This window comes from Felis catus, chromosome C2, assembly GCF_018350175.1.
Source record: "Felis catus isolate Fca126 chromosome C2, F.catus_Fca126_mat1.0, whole genome shotgun sequence".
Lineage (NCBI taxonomy): Eukaryota > Metazoa > Chordata > Mammalia > Carnivora > Felidae > Felis > Felis catus.
In genome coordinates, this window is record NC_058376.1 from 136,648,942 (window position 1) to 136,667,474 (window position 18,533).

General features: G+C 38.0%; 1 protein-coding gene across 5 annotated transcripts in view; it reads left to right on the plus strand.

Annotated features, from left to right (window-relative positions):
• Positions 1–10,826, plus strand: part of KAT2B (lysine acetyltransferase 2B) — a 103,505-nt gene extending 92,679 nt beyond the window's left edge. For 4 of the 5 annotated variants that reach the window (XM_023260591.2, XM_045037668.1, XM_045037669.1 and 1 more), the window contains 5 exons: positions 2,191–2,305; positions 3,814–3,850; positions 4,093–4,156; positions 4,255–4,339; positions 8,751–10,826. In XM_023260591.2, the coding sequence (XP_023116359.1) occupies positions 2,191–2,305; positions 3,814–3,850; positions 4,093–4,156; positions 4,255–4,339; positions 8,751–8,944 (495 nt within the window). In that variant the 3' untranslated portion in view covers positions 8,945–10,826. The remainder of the gene's footprint in view (positions 1–2,190; positions 2,306–3,813; positions 3,851–4,092; positions 4,157–4,254; positions 4,340–8,750) is intronic. The other variant, XM_045037670.1, reaches the window with a different exon arrangement.
• The last annotated feature ends 7,707 nt before the right edge of the window (positions 10,827–18,533 follow it).

Consider the following 18,533-nt stretch of genomic DNA (forward strand, 5'->3'; position numbering starts at 1 on the left):
ATTCTAAAAAAAGGCTTAGACTGGGGGAGGGGTGCTTGTTGGCTGGCTCAGTTGGAAGAGTATATGACTCTTGATCTCGGGGTTGTGAGTTCAAGCCCCACATTGGGTGTAGAAGATTACCTAAATAAATACAAAAACTTAAAACCCAAAAACTTAGACTTGGGGTGCCTGGCTGGCTCAGTTGGTAGGCCATGTGACTCTTGATCTTGGAGTTGTAAATTTGAGCCCCATGCTGGGTGTAGAGATTACTTAAAAATAAAATTAAAAAAAGAAAAAAGACTTAGATTCATAAATAAACAAGGGGTAGCATTCATCTAGATCTGTCTGTCCAGAATGGGAGGCACTAGCTACATATTGGCTATTGAGCACTTGATATATAGACTGCTGAAATTGAGATGCACTACAATTTTGAGGACTTGTTATGAATAAAAGAATGTAAAGTATCTCATACATATCTTTATTTTTTTTTTAATGATTATATACAGCCGTGATAATATTTTGGATATATTGGGGTAAATAAAAACATACTGTTAAAATCCAATTTTACCTGTTAACATTTTACTTTAAAGAGTGTGGCTACTGGAACATTTAAAATTACATGAGTGATGGGGCGCCTCGGTGGCTCAGTCGGTTGGGCATCTGACTTCGGCTCAGGTCATGATCTCAAGGCTCGTGAGTTCGAGCCCCGTATCAGGCTCTGTGCTGGCAGCTCAGAGCCTGGAGCCTGCTTCGGATTCTGTGTCTCCCTCTCTGTCTGCTCCTCTCCCATCTATGCTCTGTCTCTCTCAAAAATAAATAAACATTAAAAAAAAATTACATTAGTGGTTTGCATTATATTTATTTTTTTTTTAAATATTTATGTAGAGAGAGAGAAAGCACAAGTTGGGGAGGGGCAGAGTGAGAGGGAGAGAAAATCCCAAGCAGGTTCCATGGTCACGTTCCAGCAGGTTCCAGCCCCAACATGGGGCTTGATCCCATGATGGTGAGATCATGACCCGAGCCTAAATCAAGAGTCAGATGCTTAACTGACTGAGCCTCCCAGGTGCCCCACATTGTATTTCTATTGGACAGCATTGAACTAGATTTGTTAGGAATGTACTTTGACTAGTCCTATTCACATTATGGAGTTCTTTGTTTATTTGTTAGGATTAAAATGTATTCATGCTAGAACATTTACCAACGATGTGTTTGAGATCAAGCTGTTAGGAACTGGAATTTTTTGTTTTCCTTTGTAAATTCAATTAATGACTGCTACTGTCTTGTTTTTTCTTTTCCAAAATTCAGTTATGACAGTTTCTGGATGGCTATTTTTAATTTATCTTTTTCTGTTTTTTTTTTTTTTTAATGGAAAACTGTACTGTTTTGGAAATAGTTAACCTAAGTACATTAGGAATTATTTTACAAAATTCCCTTATAGGTCCTGAATGCTCACAACAGGAGTTGTGTTGCCTGAACAATTTGGAATTGCTTTTTTGATGCAAACAGCATGGGTTAGGGCTATTTATTTGTTTTGAGAGAGAGTGAGCATGAGCCGGGGAAGGGCAGAGAGAGAGGGAGAAAGAGAATCCCAAGCAGGCTCCGCGCTGTCAGTATGAGCCTGACGCGAGGCTTGAACTCATGAACCGTGAGATCACGACCTGAGCCAAAATGAAGAGTCGGACGCCTAACCAACTGAGCCACCCAGGCACCCAAGCCTTGACAATTTTGAGTGCTAGTAAGGTCATCCTGTCATTGGCAACTTTCTGAGGCCTGTTCATGTGCCCTCCAGTCCGAAGGGAATAGTTCCTGCTCTGGGGACCTGAAGGGGTCCTGACACGGGTCTCAGCTGGGTTAGCTGATGCACAGGGCTGCTTGGCTGCAGCTTGGGCAGAGGCCCCTCAGAGAAGCAAGACAAAATCACTGGCTCCTGTGCTAGGGAGGACCGCCGCCCCTGAGGGCAGTGTGTTCTCTCAGTCTCGGCTGTTTTGAATGGCAGGGGACAAGGTTTCAAAGACAGTTGTGTGAATGCCACCGAAGGGGCATGGTGTGTAATAGAATGTTTTCATGTCTTACCCGTAAAATGGCATTCACCCTTTCTCCTTTTTTGTGTCCTGAAGGCTATATTTAGGGGCCCAACTTCCTAGGTTGAGTAGCTTAATCTGTAGCCACAAACTTCTGTCACTAAACACGTTTTCTTCCTGTGCTTTACAGATCATTAAAAAGCTGATAGAAAGAAAACAAGCCCAGATTCGAAAAGTATACCCTGGACTTTCGTGTTTTAAAGATGGAGTTCGACAGATTCCAATAGAAAGCATTCCTGGAATTAGTATGTATAGATCTTCTTTTAAAAGCAAAACCTTTTGGTCATGCCATGAGATAGGTTTGAAACAATTGCCAGAGTGCCGTGATTTGGAGAGCTTTTTGCTCTGCCTGTCTCCATTCATGGTGTTTGTAGTCTTGGGAAGGGAGTGCATGCTTTCCCTTTATGTCTTTTCTCTACTTCTCAGTGTGGACAAATCAAGGAGAATTCACATGACCCCTTCTTGTAGCTGATAATATCTGCCATTTATCGAGAGGTTGCTGTTAGAGCACAGGGGAATTCTACTTCTACAAATGGGGAATTTGAGTCTCAGAATGATTAAGTCCTTTGAGCTTACATAGTACGTGGCTAGTAACTGTCAGAATTAGAAGCCGCCTGATTCGGATCTCCAGACATTTTGCTGTTCGTACCCGTTGCTCGTTGCCGTCATGATTGCAACCTGTCCACATGTGTGCTCGGCCAAATCAGTCTCTCAGCATTTCTAAAAAAGATGATTGGAAACATATAATTTGTTTCAAGTTCCCTATTTTAGAGTGGTTTTCCCAAGGGTTCTTATCTGTGAGTATGTGAGAGGTGACTCATCCTGGGATAAAACACACAAAATAGCTTGTTTTTGTAGATCGAAAGTATTGAATAGCTATGCTTTGATTCAGTTCAAATCCAGCATCTTCTAGTATATTGAAGATTTAATACAGAAAACAAAATGCAACAAACTACAGTTCTCCAGAAAAAAAATAAGACATTATTTGGGCAAGATATATTCCTTCATTACAATGGCTACCCTATAGCACATCTTACTTTTACTTCTAGCCCTAGAGATTTCACTTCCCTATATCATCCCCGTTAATGGCACAATAGCTACCATATTGCCAGGCATTTTTCTGGTTTTTTGTTTTTTTTTTTTACATGCATCAACTAATCTCAAAAGCGATAACGTCACCTAATTTTTAGAGTTCTGTTTTATAGATTGATAAACTGTAGAGGCAAAAAGTTAAGTAATTTATCTAGGATAAGTTAGCTTTTAAGGAGTGAGCAAGAAATCAAATCCGGGTCTATTGGATTTGAGGCTGTGTTTTCTTTCTGCTGTGCTAAACCATCTTGCATTGCAAGCAGGTTCTTTGCCAAATAAAATAGAGACCGGGAGGGATAAGGTTTGTTCTAACCTAAAATAACAGCTTAACTCTTTCACATGTGATTAGCAAAAAAATGTGACTTAGAGTTTAAAATATACACATGTACTGACATATTTATTTTTTATACTCTCTGAAAAGTTGGAGTTCCTCCTTTAAAAAACACTAACCTAAAGTAGTGTTGGTTATCTTGGAAATGTTGGAAATGTTTCAGGTTTGTAGCCATATACGGAAGAAAACTAATTGCAGTTGATTTCTCTCTTCCCAGAAATAGACTTTTATTTAGGCATGCGTATAATTTATTGCATTTTGATAAGTATTAATGTTGTTGTTCTCTTGACCGAAAGCAGTTCTCATTCAGTGTTTAATTTCGTTGACATGTAGGAGAGACAGGCTGGAAGCCGAGTGGAAGAGAGAAAAGGTAAGTCAGATGGGCGAGAGGATGTTAATGGAAGTGATTTTTCTTTCCTCCCCGCAACTTAGAGGAAACGGGCAAACTGACTGTAATCACTCAGGCGGCACTTGCTGCGTTTCAGTTTTCATAAAAAGTGCTGGGATGGTTCCAATCTTAGGGTTTTGTGCAAATGAGCTGAATAGGAATCCCCTGGCAGGAGGGCAAAAAACTAATCATTGTTCCTTGTTGTTTGCTCTTTTCCTTTCAAGTAAAGAGCCCAAAGACCCTGACCAGCTTTACAGCACGCTCAAGAGCATCCTCCAGCAGGTGAAGGTGGGTGTTTTCTTTTCATTCACCTCATGCAGATATTTTGAAATGATTTCCCACATGGAATTTCCATATTAGATACCTTACTTTTTTCTTTACTCAAGAGCCATCAAAGCGCTTGGCCCTTCATGGAACCTGTGAAGAGAACAGAAGCTCCGGGATATTATGAAGTTATAAGGTTCCCCATGGGTAATGCCATTAACATTTTCTAAGTATAGATGTAACACTCTCTGGATGGCGGTGTGGGGGACAAACGGTTGCTGAGGTTGATTTGTAATCTTCTGTGGTAGGGTAGGGTTTGTGTGATGACGGGCGGTGGGATTCCCCGTCCCCGCGGAGGGCCAGTGACGTAGAGCAGCGTGATAAAGGAGACGTGGGTGGCTGTGTTCAGGAGACATGCTTGCACCTTTCAGAGCTGCACCCGACAGCGCTCGATGCAGAAAGCCCACGCGGGGAACTGCACTCAGCACTAGATGTGAAAGCTGGCTGTGTGGACACAGCCTTGTTTATACTCCCCCATTTGGTTGCAAATGGAGAAACTTCAGGTTGTCCTCTTGATATATTGTGAGCCTTTTGAGAATTTTTGAAAGCAATAAAAAGAAGTTGGATTAAGCTGCTTGCCTGCTATCCTAGCAGAGGGAGAAATTCTTGATTTTCCATGTTCTTGATGGATACTATTAGTGTCCCTATTTACACTCCTTTTTAAAGCTTTATTACACATCCAATACCAAACAAACAAGAAATACCTTTAGAAATGTAGAAGTGTGGGATTTGCTGCTGTACCTGCACCATGCTAAATGATTAGTTGAACCAATTGAGAATCCAGTTAAACTAATTTGGCATTGTGTAGATGACAGAAAACTAGCTGAAATGTTTTCTTTTCAGTCACTTGTGTGGCCATTGTTTGGGAGCCAGCCTGTGTCTTCTGTCCCTTTTCCACCTGTAATCTATTCCTGGTACCAAGCAAGTATTAAAATATGAAAGGAAGAATGAAAGGGACCCATTAGCTCCCTGGCAACAGAATTATTTGTGGGTGTTTTCTATAGCCTTAATTTTCACATGAATGCGTTTTATATAGTCATAGTAATGATTTGGGTACTCTGTACTCCTTAAAGTGGACATACATCTATATGCTTTTCTTTCCCTTTGCTTTCTGCCTTGCTTCTGTGTATTTCAGTTATGAAAACCAAAGTGTGAGGATTGACTGAGTCTAGAATTCTGTATGGAACGGTGTTTGGGGAGTCTGTATATTCTTTTCCTTTTTTTAAAAAAAAATTTAAGAGGTTTTATTTTTAAGTAATGTCTACACCCAACATGTGGCTCAAACTCACAACCCTGAGATCAAGAATTGCATGCTCTACTGACTGAGCCAGTGATGTGTCCCTTGGTATTTTCCATCATGTAAAAAATATGTTAAGACCAGGGTACCTGGGTGGCTCAGTTCGTTGAACATCTGACTTCAGCTCAGATCGTGATCCGGTTTGGGAGTTCAAGCCCTGCATCAGATGCTCACTGCTGTCAGCACGGGGCCCGCTTCGGATTCTCGTCCCCCACCTCTCTCTGCCCTTCCCCTACTTGTACTCTCTCTCTCAAAAATAAATAAACATTTAAAAAGTATATGTAAAGACCGTTTGTGCCCATTTCCAAACTTAAGTTAACTGACCTCTGGAGTTAACTCCAACTGACCCTGGACCATCTCCACTCCTTTTATGAAACCCTCGTGGGAGGTTGTGTGAGTTTGGGGAGAATAATTATCTTTTAGCCCTGCTCATGTATGCTCTGAAGACCTGCAATAGTAGATCTAGAAGGTCCTGTCTGTCATAGCCTACTCTCAGCCTGCTTTCTGGAAGTGTTTTTCCTGGTCCAGCCAAGCAAAGGGATGAGCCTTTCCAGTTGGATACCACCTGTGTGCATAGCTGAATGCTTCCAAGGGCAATATTGGCCCTGTTGAGCAAGACCAGTGGTGAACTGAGGTGTGTTCTAGACAAAGAGAATTAAAACAGTAAATGGTGCTCTTTAGGGGAGTAATGATATTTTTCTTGGGATGTCTTTAGGTGCTGAGTAAAATGTGTAGTCTTGCCCCTAAGATGGTCGTGCCCAAAAAGATGGTCTTTTTTCTGAGGACAAGACTGACAGATCAATAATTTTACTTTCTCCCATTATTGCCTTCTTGGCTTTTTCTAAAAGCATTTCTTCTCTTTCCCCTTTGCCTTCAAAAACTCTTTTCTCCCATATGAATGAGACCTAACCTGTGTCATTTGGGGCATCTCATTCAGAACATTGTCTGAGTAGTCTGGTTCAAGCATGTCTTCTTACCATGTGTGGATTACTAGTTAGAGTTTTCCTATTTACCCAGAACTCCCAAGTTGGTGGGGGTGGGGGATGAAAACAGAATAATTTTATGATTTCTTCCTGTGTGGTATCACTGATGTGTAATCACCTTCTTTTTTAACACATGCCGTTTGGCCAACCAAGCCTCTTAGAAGGCTGGAGGAAGAAAGATGTTATTTATAACTGAGTAGAATAGAAAGATGGAAAGGAAATGTACGGAATCGGCTGTAATTATTCTGAAAGGTTCAAATACTTCTATGACTCTTGTTTTGTTCCTACTGTATTTTAGGCTCTCCCCATCTCTTCTTATCCACTCTCTTCCAAATAATAGTTTGAAAGCTTTTGGATAAACGTCTTTGTGCCATGTTTCATTCTTTTTTTCCCCTTTTTGGTTACATGTCTTTTCCTTCTAAAACATAAAATTATATCAGGTAGCATATCTTAAGTGGTAGGCATGTGGTGGAAGGAAGGTAAACATCTAACTTACTTGGAGAGACACAATTAATTTCATTAGTCTTTCTTCATTTAATGAGAGGACATCTTCATCTGTTCAGTCACACTCGGGTGAGACAGCTAGTGGGGTATTTGCTGAACCTTTAGGTATCTTAACACTTGCCAGTTTTTCTCTTCTTCCAAACTGTTTTAGTGAGAAAAGAAAATTGAACGTTGAACTCACAGATTGATGACATAGCACTACCAAAGATAAGCTTTGTTCAGAGGAAATAGGCGAGAGTACATATTTCCCATTTTTTTCTTTGGTGTTTTGGTAGATTTAAGATTTTGATCTAAATGAATTTCCATTTTTGGTTGTTGTACATAATTTTATATATGTGACTAACTGATAATCCCACTGTAGTTGGTTGTAAGTTTCCTTGCCTCTGGAAAATTTGATCATATAGTGGGAATTTGGGTTATGGGTAGTCAGAGGTATTTCTTTAACAATTTTGACTTATTTTTCCATGCACAGTTAATATAATTTTTTTAATGTTTATTTTTGAGAAAGAACAGGCAGGGAAGGGGCAGAGGGGGGGGGGCGGGGAGACAGAGGATCTGAAGCGGGCTCTGCACTCACAGCAGAGAGCCCTACATGGGGCTCGAACTCACAAACCATGAGATCATGACCTGAGCCAAAGTCAGAGGCTTAACCAACTGAGCCACCCAGGTGCCCCACAGTTAATGTAAGTTTTAGTGATAGAACCAGACTTAGAGTCAACTAGGAACCTATCAGTAGACAAATGTTAACATCTTCTAATCTGCATGGATTTTTTTTTTTTTAATATTTATTTATTTTTGAGAGAGAGAGAGAGAGCGAGTGGGGAAGGGGCAGAGAAAGAGGGAGACACAGAATTTGAAGCGGGCTCCAGGCTCCGAGCTGTCAGCAGACAACCTGACGTGGGGCTTGAACTCACGAACCGTGAGTTCATTACCTGAGCTGAGGCCGGATGCTTTACCGACTAAGCCACCAAGGTGCCCTTGCATGGAATTCTTTAAATCAGTCCTAAGAGTGGGGAGTAAACAAGCCCCATGGTATTCTTATAAGTTTAGATAAAGTACTGTTTTCATTTGTAAAATAATATAATTTAAAGGAAGTAGATATATTGGGAAAATACTATTTTACAGTAGTCTCTCAAGGCTTACGGCTTTAGAAAAAAATTTTTGTGTGATTTTTTTTTTTTTTTATTGCTTGTGATTCTTATTTCATGGATGGAGCATGAAACTAAATTAATTTGAATCTTTATATGCAAGGACACTGGTGTATCTGCAGATTTATTTATGATCAGTTTTTGTACTTTAGTTCTGTCTCTACAGCACCAAAACAACTGTGAATTTATTGAAACAAACTCAGTCTGATTGTTCAACTTAAGTAATGCAGTGATTCAGTACAAATGTCCCACCTGCTCTACTCTGTGTAGATAGAGCCTCTTCTGTGTAATTCCGAATGAATAGCTAACAGTACTTAGTTTATCATACTTATCACTGCTAATCTACTTAGCTTCCTTGTGCTGAATAGGGGATTGGGCCAGATGACTAATAATGGTCCCTTCAATGTTAAAATGCTGTGATTTTACACAAGGAACCCTCACAACAGAAACAACCTAAGATTTAGGAACTGTTTTCCTTGATCATATGAATTTCTTATAAGCAGGGGCATTGGGGTGGTAAAAATGTAGCCAAACCAATGACATAAATTTCTCTCCCTGTCTCCCTTTTGTCAGCGAGTGTTTAAAATAGGAGTCAAAGATTGCTAATATTTTTTTTTCCTGTGCAGATCTGAAAACCATGAGCGAACGCCTCAAGAATAGGTACTACGTGTCTAAGAAATTATTCATGGCAGATTTACAGCGAGTCTTTACCAATTGCAAAGAATACAACCCCCCTGAAAGCGAATACTACAAATGTGCCAATATCCTGGAGAAATTCTTCTTCAGTAAAATTAAGGAAGCTGGATTAATTGACAAGTGATTTTTTCCCCCCTCTGCTTCTTAGAAACTCATCAAACAGTGTGCCTAAAGCAAGGTGGTTTAGTTTTATAAAGAATTGGACATAATGTATTGAAGATACTTGTAACTGTATTAATTAGCACTTTTGAAAAACAAAAAAACCTCCTCTTAGCTTTTCAGATACGTATTTAAATTGAAGTCATAGAACATTTTTATTTTATGGAATAGATTTTAATCTATTTACTACTATTAAATGTAAATTTTCTATGGCATGTCCATTAGCTGAATATTCAGTGATAGATGATCAGGGGTTTCCTCAAAACCTGTGTATGAGGAAATTGCACATAGTACCAAGATTTGGGGGAATGCAGAAACTTTTCAGACCATGAATGTTTCCATTTTTTCTAATGGAATGTGAGAGTTTATTTTTATTTTATTCTGAAGGACTTTAAGGAAGGGATACATGATAAAAAGCCCGTAAAAGGTGAAATATGTGATGTTTGAAGTCTCATTGTAGACTTTTTATATATATTTTTTAAAAACACTCATCTAGATGAGGTGCTTTGAGCAGTTCTGAAAAAATGCAGTTCCAGAAAAGCAACTGCTTTGATTCCTAAGGAAGAAATTCTAAATACTGCAAAGTTTTTTATAAGCATCTGGGTTTTTGATAATTCTGTCTACCTACAATAAACTTGTGAGCGCATAACCACTATTTTAATAATTATTTTCTCTACACAAATGTGTAATATTATATTTGACTTTGCTTATGCAGGCCATAAGTTCCAAAAGGCAATCTCCTGTTGCACAAAGGCATACATTTGAGAACACTTGAGATCGAATCAATGTGCTTTAATAAGAAAAGATGCATAATCTACGTATGTATCAAATTTGGTGGATCCTTGTTCTAACTAATAAGGATTGTTCTCGTTTTCTATGAGACACACAACCCCACTGATAATGTACGATATGAACATTTTTCCTGTTGCGTCTCTACATTCTGTTCATTGTCTGAGGTGAAATCAATTACCAAGATTTGCTGTCAGTATTTTATCACCTACATTGGAATACAGACCCAGGGTGATATCCCACTAAAATCCATCGTACAGACGGATTAACCTGTCTCGGGACTCCAGCTTAGCGCTTGGGTTTATTTTCTGATTAACACTACATAGAGAAGTGGGACGTCTGCCATCCCAACTCTGGGAGAACCAACTAATATCAAAACAAATGAAGGCCATTTTGATGGTCTTTGACACTAATTTTTATGATACAAATTTATAAACTGATTTTTGTAAAGGACTAAGTTTTAAAAGTGTATTTAACTTGATGGGGTTTTTTATCAGCATAAGTGAATTAAAGTGATCATTTAATCATTGTTAAAAACAGTTGCCAGAGATAATCTGCATGACGGAAAAAACCCTGCAAATGGCTGTTAAGCGGGAAGTATTGTTTTTAATAGGTAAGAGATATTCAGAATGCTCACACTGAAAAATGCCTCAACTTTTTTAAGTCTAAGAAACTGCCTCGAGTGGCATCTAGATTTCTAATGAAGAATGATGATACACTTTGGATTAAGTGTCTTGGACTGGTTTTAAACAGTGCTTTGTACTGAATCTGCCGAAGCATCTGTCCAGCTTGGTATCCTGTGAAAGTTTGTTATTTTCTGGGTAGACATTCTTATAGAGTATTGTCTTTAAAATCAGATTGTCTCTTCTATATTGAAAGCATTTTTATGTTTTCTAATTTAAAAATTAATATTTTCTTATAGATATTGTGCAATAAAGCTGAAGTAGGATGTGTGGTTTTTGCAAATGCTTTAACAGCGGATAAAATTTTACATTTGTAAAATTAATATATTGTACTGGTACAACATAGTTTTAAATTATATTTTAAAAAGCTCTCAATGTGGTGTTGCGTTTTCTTCTTCTAGCCCACTAAATTCAACGGGGCGATGGTTGATGACCATCGACTAGATCCGTAATTCTTTTAGGCATTTTGTTGAAGATGTTTAGAATTGCTGCATTCGTTGGAAGTTTCATAAAAATTCACAAACCACCATTGAGATAATTCCATGAGGAGAGACACTTGTCTGGGTCTGTGTCTTTTGAGTGGTCCACTGCATTTTGCCCGCTGTCGCTCATTAAACAAAGGGGAGAAAAAAGCAGTGAGAGAGGAGTGTTATTGGTTTAGAAGTTAAGTCCCCCCCCCCCCCCCCCCCCCCCGTTTTTTCTGCTTTCCATCTGCAAAAAGATGAATGAAGACGTGGGTAAAAATATAGCTGGTTCTTAGACATCTCCTAATGAGCTTCTGATTTCACTCAAAATGCTGACTGCAGGAAAGAATCCTATATCCTGTTGGGGTATGAGAAGTACTGTACCTTTTCTTACTCAATCCTGAACCAACTGAGAAGTCAAAGGAATAAGCCACATGATGACCAAAATATCTTCATTAATAATAAAATGGATATTGAAGAATGTGGCTTATATATCTATGGAAAATGGGCTAATACTGAACCCCAGAATGTGACTGACTCGCCAGCGGCTCTGCAGACACTGCCAGCTTCCCCTCCAAGGGCAGAGCCTGTACCACTGAGTTTAGTGCATGGCCAAGAGCAGTGGTGCTCTCTGAAGGCAGGCCAACTCTGAAGAGGCACAGGTGACGGAACAGCCAACCCGTGCAGTCCAGGGCCTTGCTGTAACTCATCAATTAGGTAAGTCCCTCCCAGGGGAGGAATGAATGAGGGGCACAGGGAGGCCAGGGGGTGATGTCTGTCCTTCCACAGGGATGCAAACATCAGGATTGGAGGATAAGTCTCCTTCCCACTCCACCCCATGTATCCATATCAAAAATTGCTCTGAAGTTGTATTCAACACATCTAATAACTGGTTGTATTCATTAGAATAGTGAAAAGAAGACCGAGGTTTTCATATTACTTAGAAGTAAAATTTAAAATTGTGAAACCTAAGAAGTAGAAACAAGATCAGACTGAGGTACTATGGGCAGGTTAATAATGTGTCACGTCTTTTAGCTGACGTCCTTCGGACCAATGTTGAAGAGATTCTAAGAGCTGTACAAGGAAGGGTTATTGGTGGCAGCCTATGGCCTTTTCCGAATTGTTCTGAGCTGGTCTGCTCGGGCCCTCCAGAACTAGCATTCTCCCCTTAGCAAAGTAGAACCAATAGTTTGGAGCGAGAGCGTCAACAAAGTACACAGAAGATGCTGAAAGAGGGGGTGAGAGAACACCCTTAAGTGCCATGAAAAGTTCTCTACTGTAATTTATGTATACTTATGCCTTGGCTTTTTCATGGTAGTGTCTTTACTTTTTTGTGGAAAAAAACTAACAGAGACAAAGCCGTAGATTTTCTCTGGGTTTATTAAAAAGCGACGCAGAGAAAAGCAAGGAAAACAAAAGTCAGTCTTCCTGCTCCCTCTTGTTATTGGGAAGTCCAACACAACCTTGGCAGAATTAGTTTAAAAAGATGAGAAACAACACATCTAATTTGTGTATGTGTGTAATTTTCTGAGCTGAACCGAAGGTTGTCAGTTTTAATTTATCTAGGTTTGAAGTTCTTCAAGAGCAATCCCTCGCGGGGGCATCTGGGTCACTCAGTCAGTTAAGCGTCTGACTTGGGCTCCTGTCATGATCTCGTGGTTCCTGAGTTCAAGCCCTGCATTGGACTTTGCACTGGTCCCGCGAAGGCTGCTTGGAATTCTCTTTGCCCCTTTCCCAGTTAGGCTCTCTCTCTCTCTCTCAAAAGAAATAAACTTTGAAGGAAAAAAAAAAAAAAGCAATCCGTCGGAGAATTTGCTAGAAGGTAAGGACCTCCTTGCACATGTTCATGCATGTGTGCTTTCTGCAATACCACTTCATTTGGTTATTGGGCCCTTTCTAAAATTCACTGGTCTCTGTTCTTTGCTCTCTGTTAACCACCCATTTTCTGCAGTTAAGAGAGATGGGTATGCTATTTATGCTTAATAATATCTAAGAACAAAAAATCTGCCTTTTTGTCCAATAGGGCAGTCCAACAAGAGAATAGGAAGAGGGCTATAAGAGAGTGCTTAAGTTTGGTTAATGTTGGTTGTTTTAAAAATTGAATAGAATACACATTTCATACAAATTTTATGATCAAGCTCTTATTAAAATCTTTTCTCCCCATACAGTGCTATTGATTCAGTGTGCCAGCACTGCTTCTACTCAACACATTCACACCTATATAGTTGTATGTTGTTTTGTGGAAAACTCAACATTCCCTTCTATATTTAACATTAAAAAAAAAATTAAAATGGGGCATCTGGGTGGCTCAGTTAAGCGTCCAACTCTTTTTTTTTCTTTTACTTGTTTTAAATTTATTTATTTTAAATTTATTTTTGAAAGACAGAGGGCAAGTCAGGGAGGGGCAGAGAGAGAGGGACACACAGAATCTGAAGCAGGCTCCAGGCCCTGAGCCGTCAGCATAGAGCCTGATATGGGGCTAGAACTCATGAACTATGAGATAGTGACATTGAACCCTGTGTCCGGCTCTGCCCTGTCAGCACAGAGCCTGCTTGGGATTCTCTCCCCCTATCTCTGTCCCTCTCTCACTCATGCTCTCCCTCTCAAATAAACTTTAAAAAATAAAGTATAATTAGCAATATACATGCAGTACAACACAATACCATACAAAACGCACATAATACAATAAAATACACGGATCTTCAGCGTAAGCAGAAAAGTAACAGAAAACATGGGAAGACTTCTGAAATCATTTTATGAGGCCAGTATTGTTACCCTTGACACCAAAGTCAGGACAAAGTTTACAAGAAAACTATAGATCAACAACCCTCATAAACACAAATTCAAAGATCTCTGACAAAATATTAGCAAATGGAATTCAATATATAAAAAATATCAGAGATCATGACCAAGTGGGGCATATCTGATTAAGTCAAGGTTCATTTAACACTGAAAATCCACTAATGTAATTAACTATATGAATAGCATAAAAAAAACCATGTTCATCTCAATAGATGCAGATAAAGCATTTGACAAAGTTCAACACCCATTCCTTTAAAAAAAAAAAAACTAGCAAAGAATAAAAGGAAACTTCCTCAATAGGGTAAAAGTAATCAATAAAAACTTATAGCCAACATCACAGTAATGCTGAAAGACCAAATGCTTCCAAGGTTGAGATAAAGGCAAAGATGCCTACTCTCATCACATCTATTCAACATTATAGCAGAGGTTCTAGTCAGTGCAGTAAGGAGAAAAGGCACACAAGATAGAAAGAAGTGAACTGTCTTTATTTGTAGACTATAAGGTCATGTACATAAAAACAATTCTAAGGAATCTATGAAAAAAAAATCCTAGAACTGGTGAGTGAATTTAGCAAGGTCTATATATAAAAATCAGTTGCATTTCCATAAACTAGTAGCAACTACATTTCTAGAAACTAGCAGCAAACAGGTGAAAATGAATTTTTAAAATACATTTACAATAAGTCAAGAACATGAAATGCTTGAGATAAATTACCAAAATATGAGCAAAAAATTTGTCAAGACTTCTCAACAGCAAAATTAAGTCCATAAGAAAATGAAATGTTGAGGGAATTGTCAACCTACACTCAATAAGAGTGAGGGCAAAATTAAATACATTTTTAGAAAAAAGACTGAGAATTTGACCCTCATCAAAATGACTTCCAAAAGATATTCTTCAGAAACTTGGCTTTGGGAAGTCATGTATACAAATTAAGCCAATTCAGGATAACCACTTAATAAAAGTAGAAATAAAGACAACTCCATTAATCCAATGGTAAACAGTTAAGAGAAAAAAGAAAATAAGGCAGAGTAGATAACATAAAAATATTTGCTGGAAATAAATCACATTATAGCAGTTATCACAATAAATGTAAATGGACAGAATTTGTTAGGTAAAAGGTGACAATTCAATTTGGACCAAAACCAAAATCTAGTAATATACTCTTTAATGAGATATATCTAAAACAGTAACATAGGAAGGCTTAAAAAAAATGGAAAAATGATATAGTAAAAATGCTAATACTAACCATACACAGGCAAATATTAACCATATATAAGTTGCCTTAGCTATATCAGACATTAAGACACAGCATTACGAAGGAAAAAGAGTGACTACAACAGTGATAAAAGTAATAATTCACTAGGAAAATCAATAAATCCAGAAATTCTGTGGAAGGTGGTGTGTGTGTGTGTGTGTGTGTGTGTGTGTGTGTGTGTGTATAGCAAATGATGAATCAGGCAAAATTGGTAAAGATACAAAAAAAGATTGAAAACATTATGCAACATTGCATTCAACAATTAGAGAATTTATGTTCAAGGATATACAGTTACACATTTGCAAAATTCAACAACTTTTACTAGTCACAAAAGATTTAAATACCAAAGAACCAACACCATACAAATAAATTTTTTGATGTATTACAAAAAGAAGTAGAACTCACTTAACAAAGAACAATAACAATAGAAATCTCCAATTTGGTATGAGAAAAATTTTGTTTTACATAATAGGTCAAAAAAGAAATCACAAAGTTAGAAAATACTTGAAATCAAACTTGAGATATATACAAATAACACTAAAGAGGTCACGCAGTAAAACTAAGAGGCAAAAATTAATGCTTTTAAAAATTTAAGAGTAGGAGTGCTTGGCCGGCTCAGTTGATGGAGTATGTGGCTCTTGATCTCAGGGTTGTGAGTTCGAGTTCCATGTTAGCAGAGATTACTTAAAAATAAAATCTTAAAAAATATATATGAGGAAAACTAGACATCAAGGAGCTAAATAGAAGTTAGAAAAATGACAGCATAAACCCAAAGAATATGAACAAAGAAAATAACAAAAGCAGAAATTAATAAAGCAGAAAATGAAAAAACTGAGGATCAACAGAAGCTGGTCCTTTGAAAAGATTAACAAAATAAGAAAAGATTAACAACTAGCAAAAAGGATTCAGTACAAAAGAAAGTAGATACAAATAGGTAACAAAAAAGTGATGTACCTATATAGTATAGAGATTTGAAAAAAAAATTTTTTTTTAAATCCTTTATTTATTTTTGAGAGAGAGAGAGACAGAGACAGAGACAGCATGAGCAGGGGAGGGGCAGAGAGAGGGAGACACAGAATCCAAAGCAGGCTCCAGGCCCTGAGCTGTCAGCACAGAGCCTGACGCAGGGCTTGAACCCACGAACTGTGAGATCATGACCTGAGCCGAAGTCAGACACTTATCCAAACGAGCCACCCAGGCGCCCCTGAAAAAAGTTTTTTAAATAATATACCATTAAATAAAACATAGAAATATGCAATTTGTAAGAAAAATGTAATTTAACTGAATAGAATCAGGAATTAGAGAACTCTTATAATCATTAAAAAAATCAAGACAAAAATTTGCCTACAAAAGCACAGGATAAAATAGTTTCAATTGCAAAGTTTTACCAAATGTGAATAGGTACCATTTGTTTCAGAGAGCAAAAAAGGAAGGTTCAACTAATTTTAAGAGTGGCCTTGCTACCAAAAATGTATATGGGAAAGGATATAGGCAAATTTATGATCATAGGTATAAAAAAATTCCTAAAATATTAAGAAATCAATTCCATCCATGTCTTTTAAAAAAACTTGTGACTTACAAGATACAGGAAAAACTTCATGACATTGGATTAGGCAATGATTTCTTAAGTATAACAATCAAAAGCAAAGAAAACAAAAGGAAAAATTGATAAATTAGACTTAATCAAAATTAAAAACTTGTCCACCAGAGGACACTCCCAACAGTAAAAGGGCAACCCACATAATGGGGGAAAACATTTGCAAATCACAGATTGGATAAGGGATTAATATCTAGAATGTTTTAGGAACTCCTCTAAGATTCAACAACAAAAACATACCAATTCAAAAATGGGAATAGGACTCGAAGAGACATTTTTCTGAAGAAATTATATAAATGGACAATAAGCACATGAAAAGATGTTTAACATCATTAATCACTGGGGTAATGCAAGTCAATACCACAATGAGATGTCACTTCACACCCATTACGATAGGTATTCTGAAAAAAAACCCACAAGTATTAGCAAGGATATGGAAAAATTTGGATCCTTGTGCATTGCTGGTGGGAATGTAAAATGGTTCAACCACTCTGGAATACAGCATGTTGGTTCATCAAAATATAGAACTACCATATTATCAACAATTCTGCTTCTGGATACATATCCAAAAGAATTAAAAGCAGGATCTCAAGCAGATCTTTGTACATCCATGTTCACTGCAACATTCTTTCTTTTTTTTAATGTCTATTTATTTTTGAGAGAGATGTGGCATGAGTGGGGGAGGGGCAGAGAGAGAGAGGGAGACACAGAATCAGAAGCAGGCTCCAAGCTCTGAGCTGTCAGCACAGAGCCCAACGTGGGGCTCAAACTCATGAGCTGTGAGATCATGACCTGAGCTGAAGTCGGATGCTTAGCTGACTGAGCCACCCAGGCGCCCCTCAACATTATTTCTAATAGACAAAAAGTGGAAACAACCCTAATGCCCATTGATAAACAAAATGTGGTACATAGATCCAATGGAATACTACTGAGGCTTAAAAAGGAATGAAATTCTGGTATGTGTGGACATGTATGAAACATGCTATGGCATGGATAAAACATTATGTTAAATAAGCCAGATACAAAAGGGGAAATACTGTATATACTCATTTATATGAGGTACCTGGAATAGTCAATTTCATAGAGCCATAAAGTAGAATAGTGGTTACTAAGAGATGGGGTGGGGTGGAATAAATGGGCAGTTATTTAATGAGTACAGAGTTTCAGTTTGGGATGATGAAAAAGTTCTGGAGACGGGTAACTGATGATTGCACAGCAGTGTGAATGTACATAATGCTACTGAACTATACACTTAAAAATGATCAAAATGATACTATATTTTATCGCCAAACCAAAAAAAAAAAAAAAAGTGATTATACAGTACCCAGCCCATAGCTAGACAAATAAACCAATAGAAAGAAATTTCGGTGTGTGACAAAGAGAGTGGTATTCATCAGTGGGGAAAAGATAGATTAGTCAATGAATAGTGCTAAGGCAATGGGCTATTCTCATGGAAAATAAAATCATCCCCATTCCACAAAATGCTACACAGTTAAAGACCTAAGTGAAAAAGCAAAACAAATTTTAGAGAAAAATTTTAAGCAAAAAGGTGACAGAGGATATTAATATTTAAAATTCTTGAACATCAAAAAACATAAGGTAAAAATAAAGTAGAAAAAGAAAGCTATAGCCCATGTAAATAAAGACAAGGAATACTATCTAGAATATATAAAGAGCCCTATTCTATTAAGAAAAAGACACTCTAGTTGAAAAGTGGGCAAAATAGACAATAATTCATAGAAGGAATGAGTGACCAATATTTGAATTCTCACAAGTAATTAACTCAATTAGATAATATCTCATAAGTAATTAAAACAAAGAAAAGCGGGGCGCCTGGGTGGCTCAGTCGGTTAGGCGGCTGACTTCGGCTTGGGTCATGATCTCGCGGTCCGTGAGTTTGAGCCCCGCATCGGGCTCTGTGCTGACTGCTCAGAGCCTGGAGCCTGTTTCGGATTTTGTGTCTC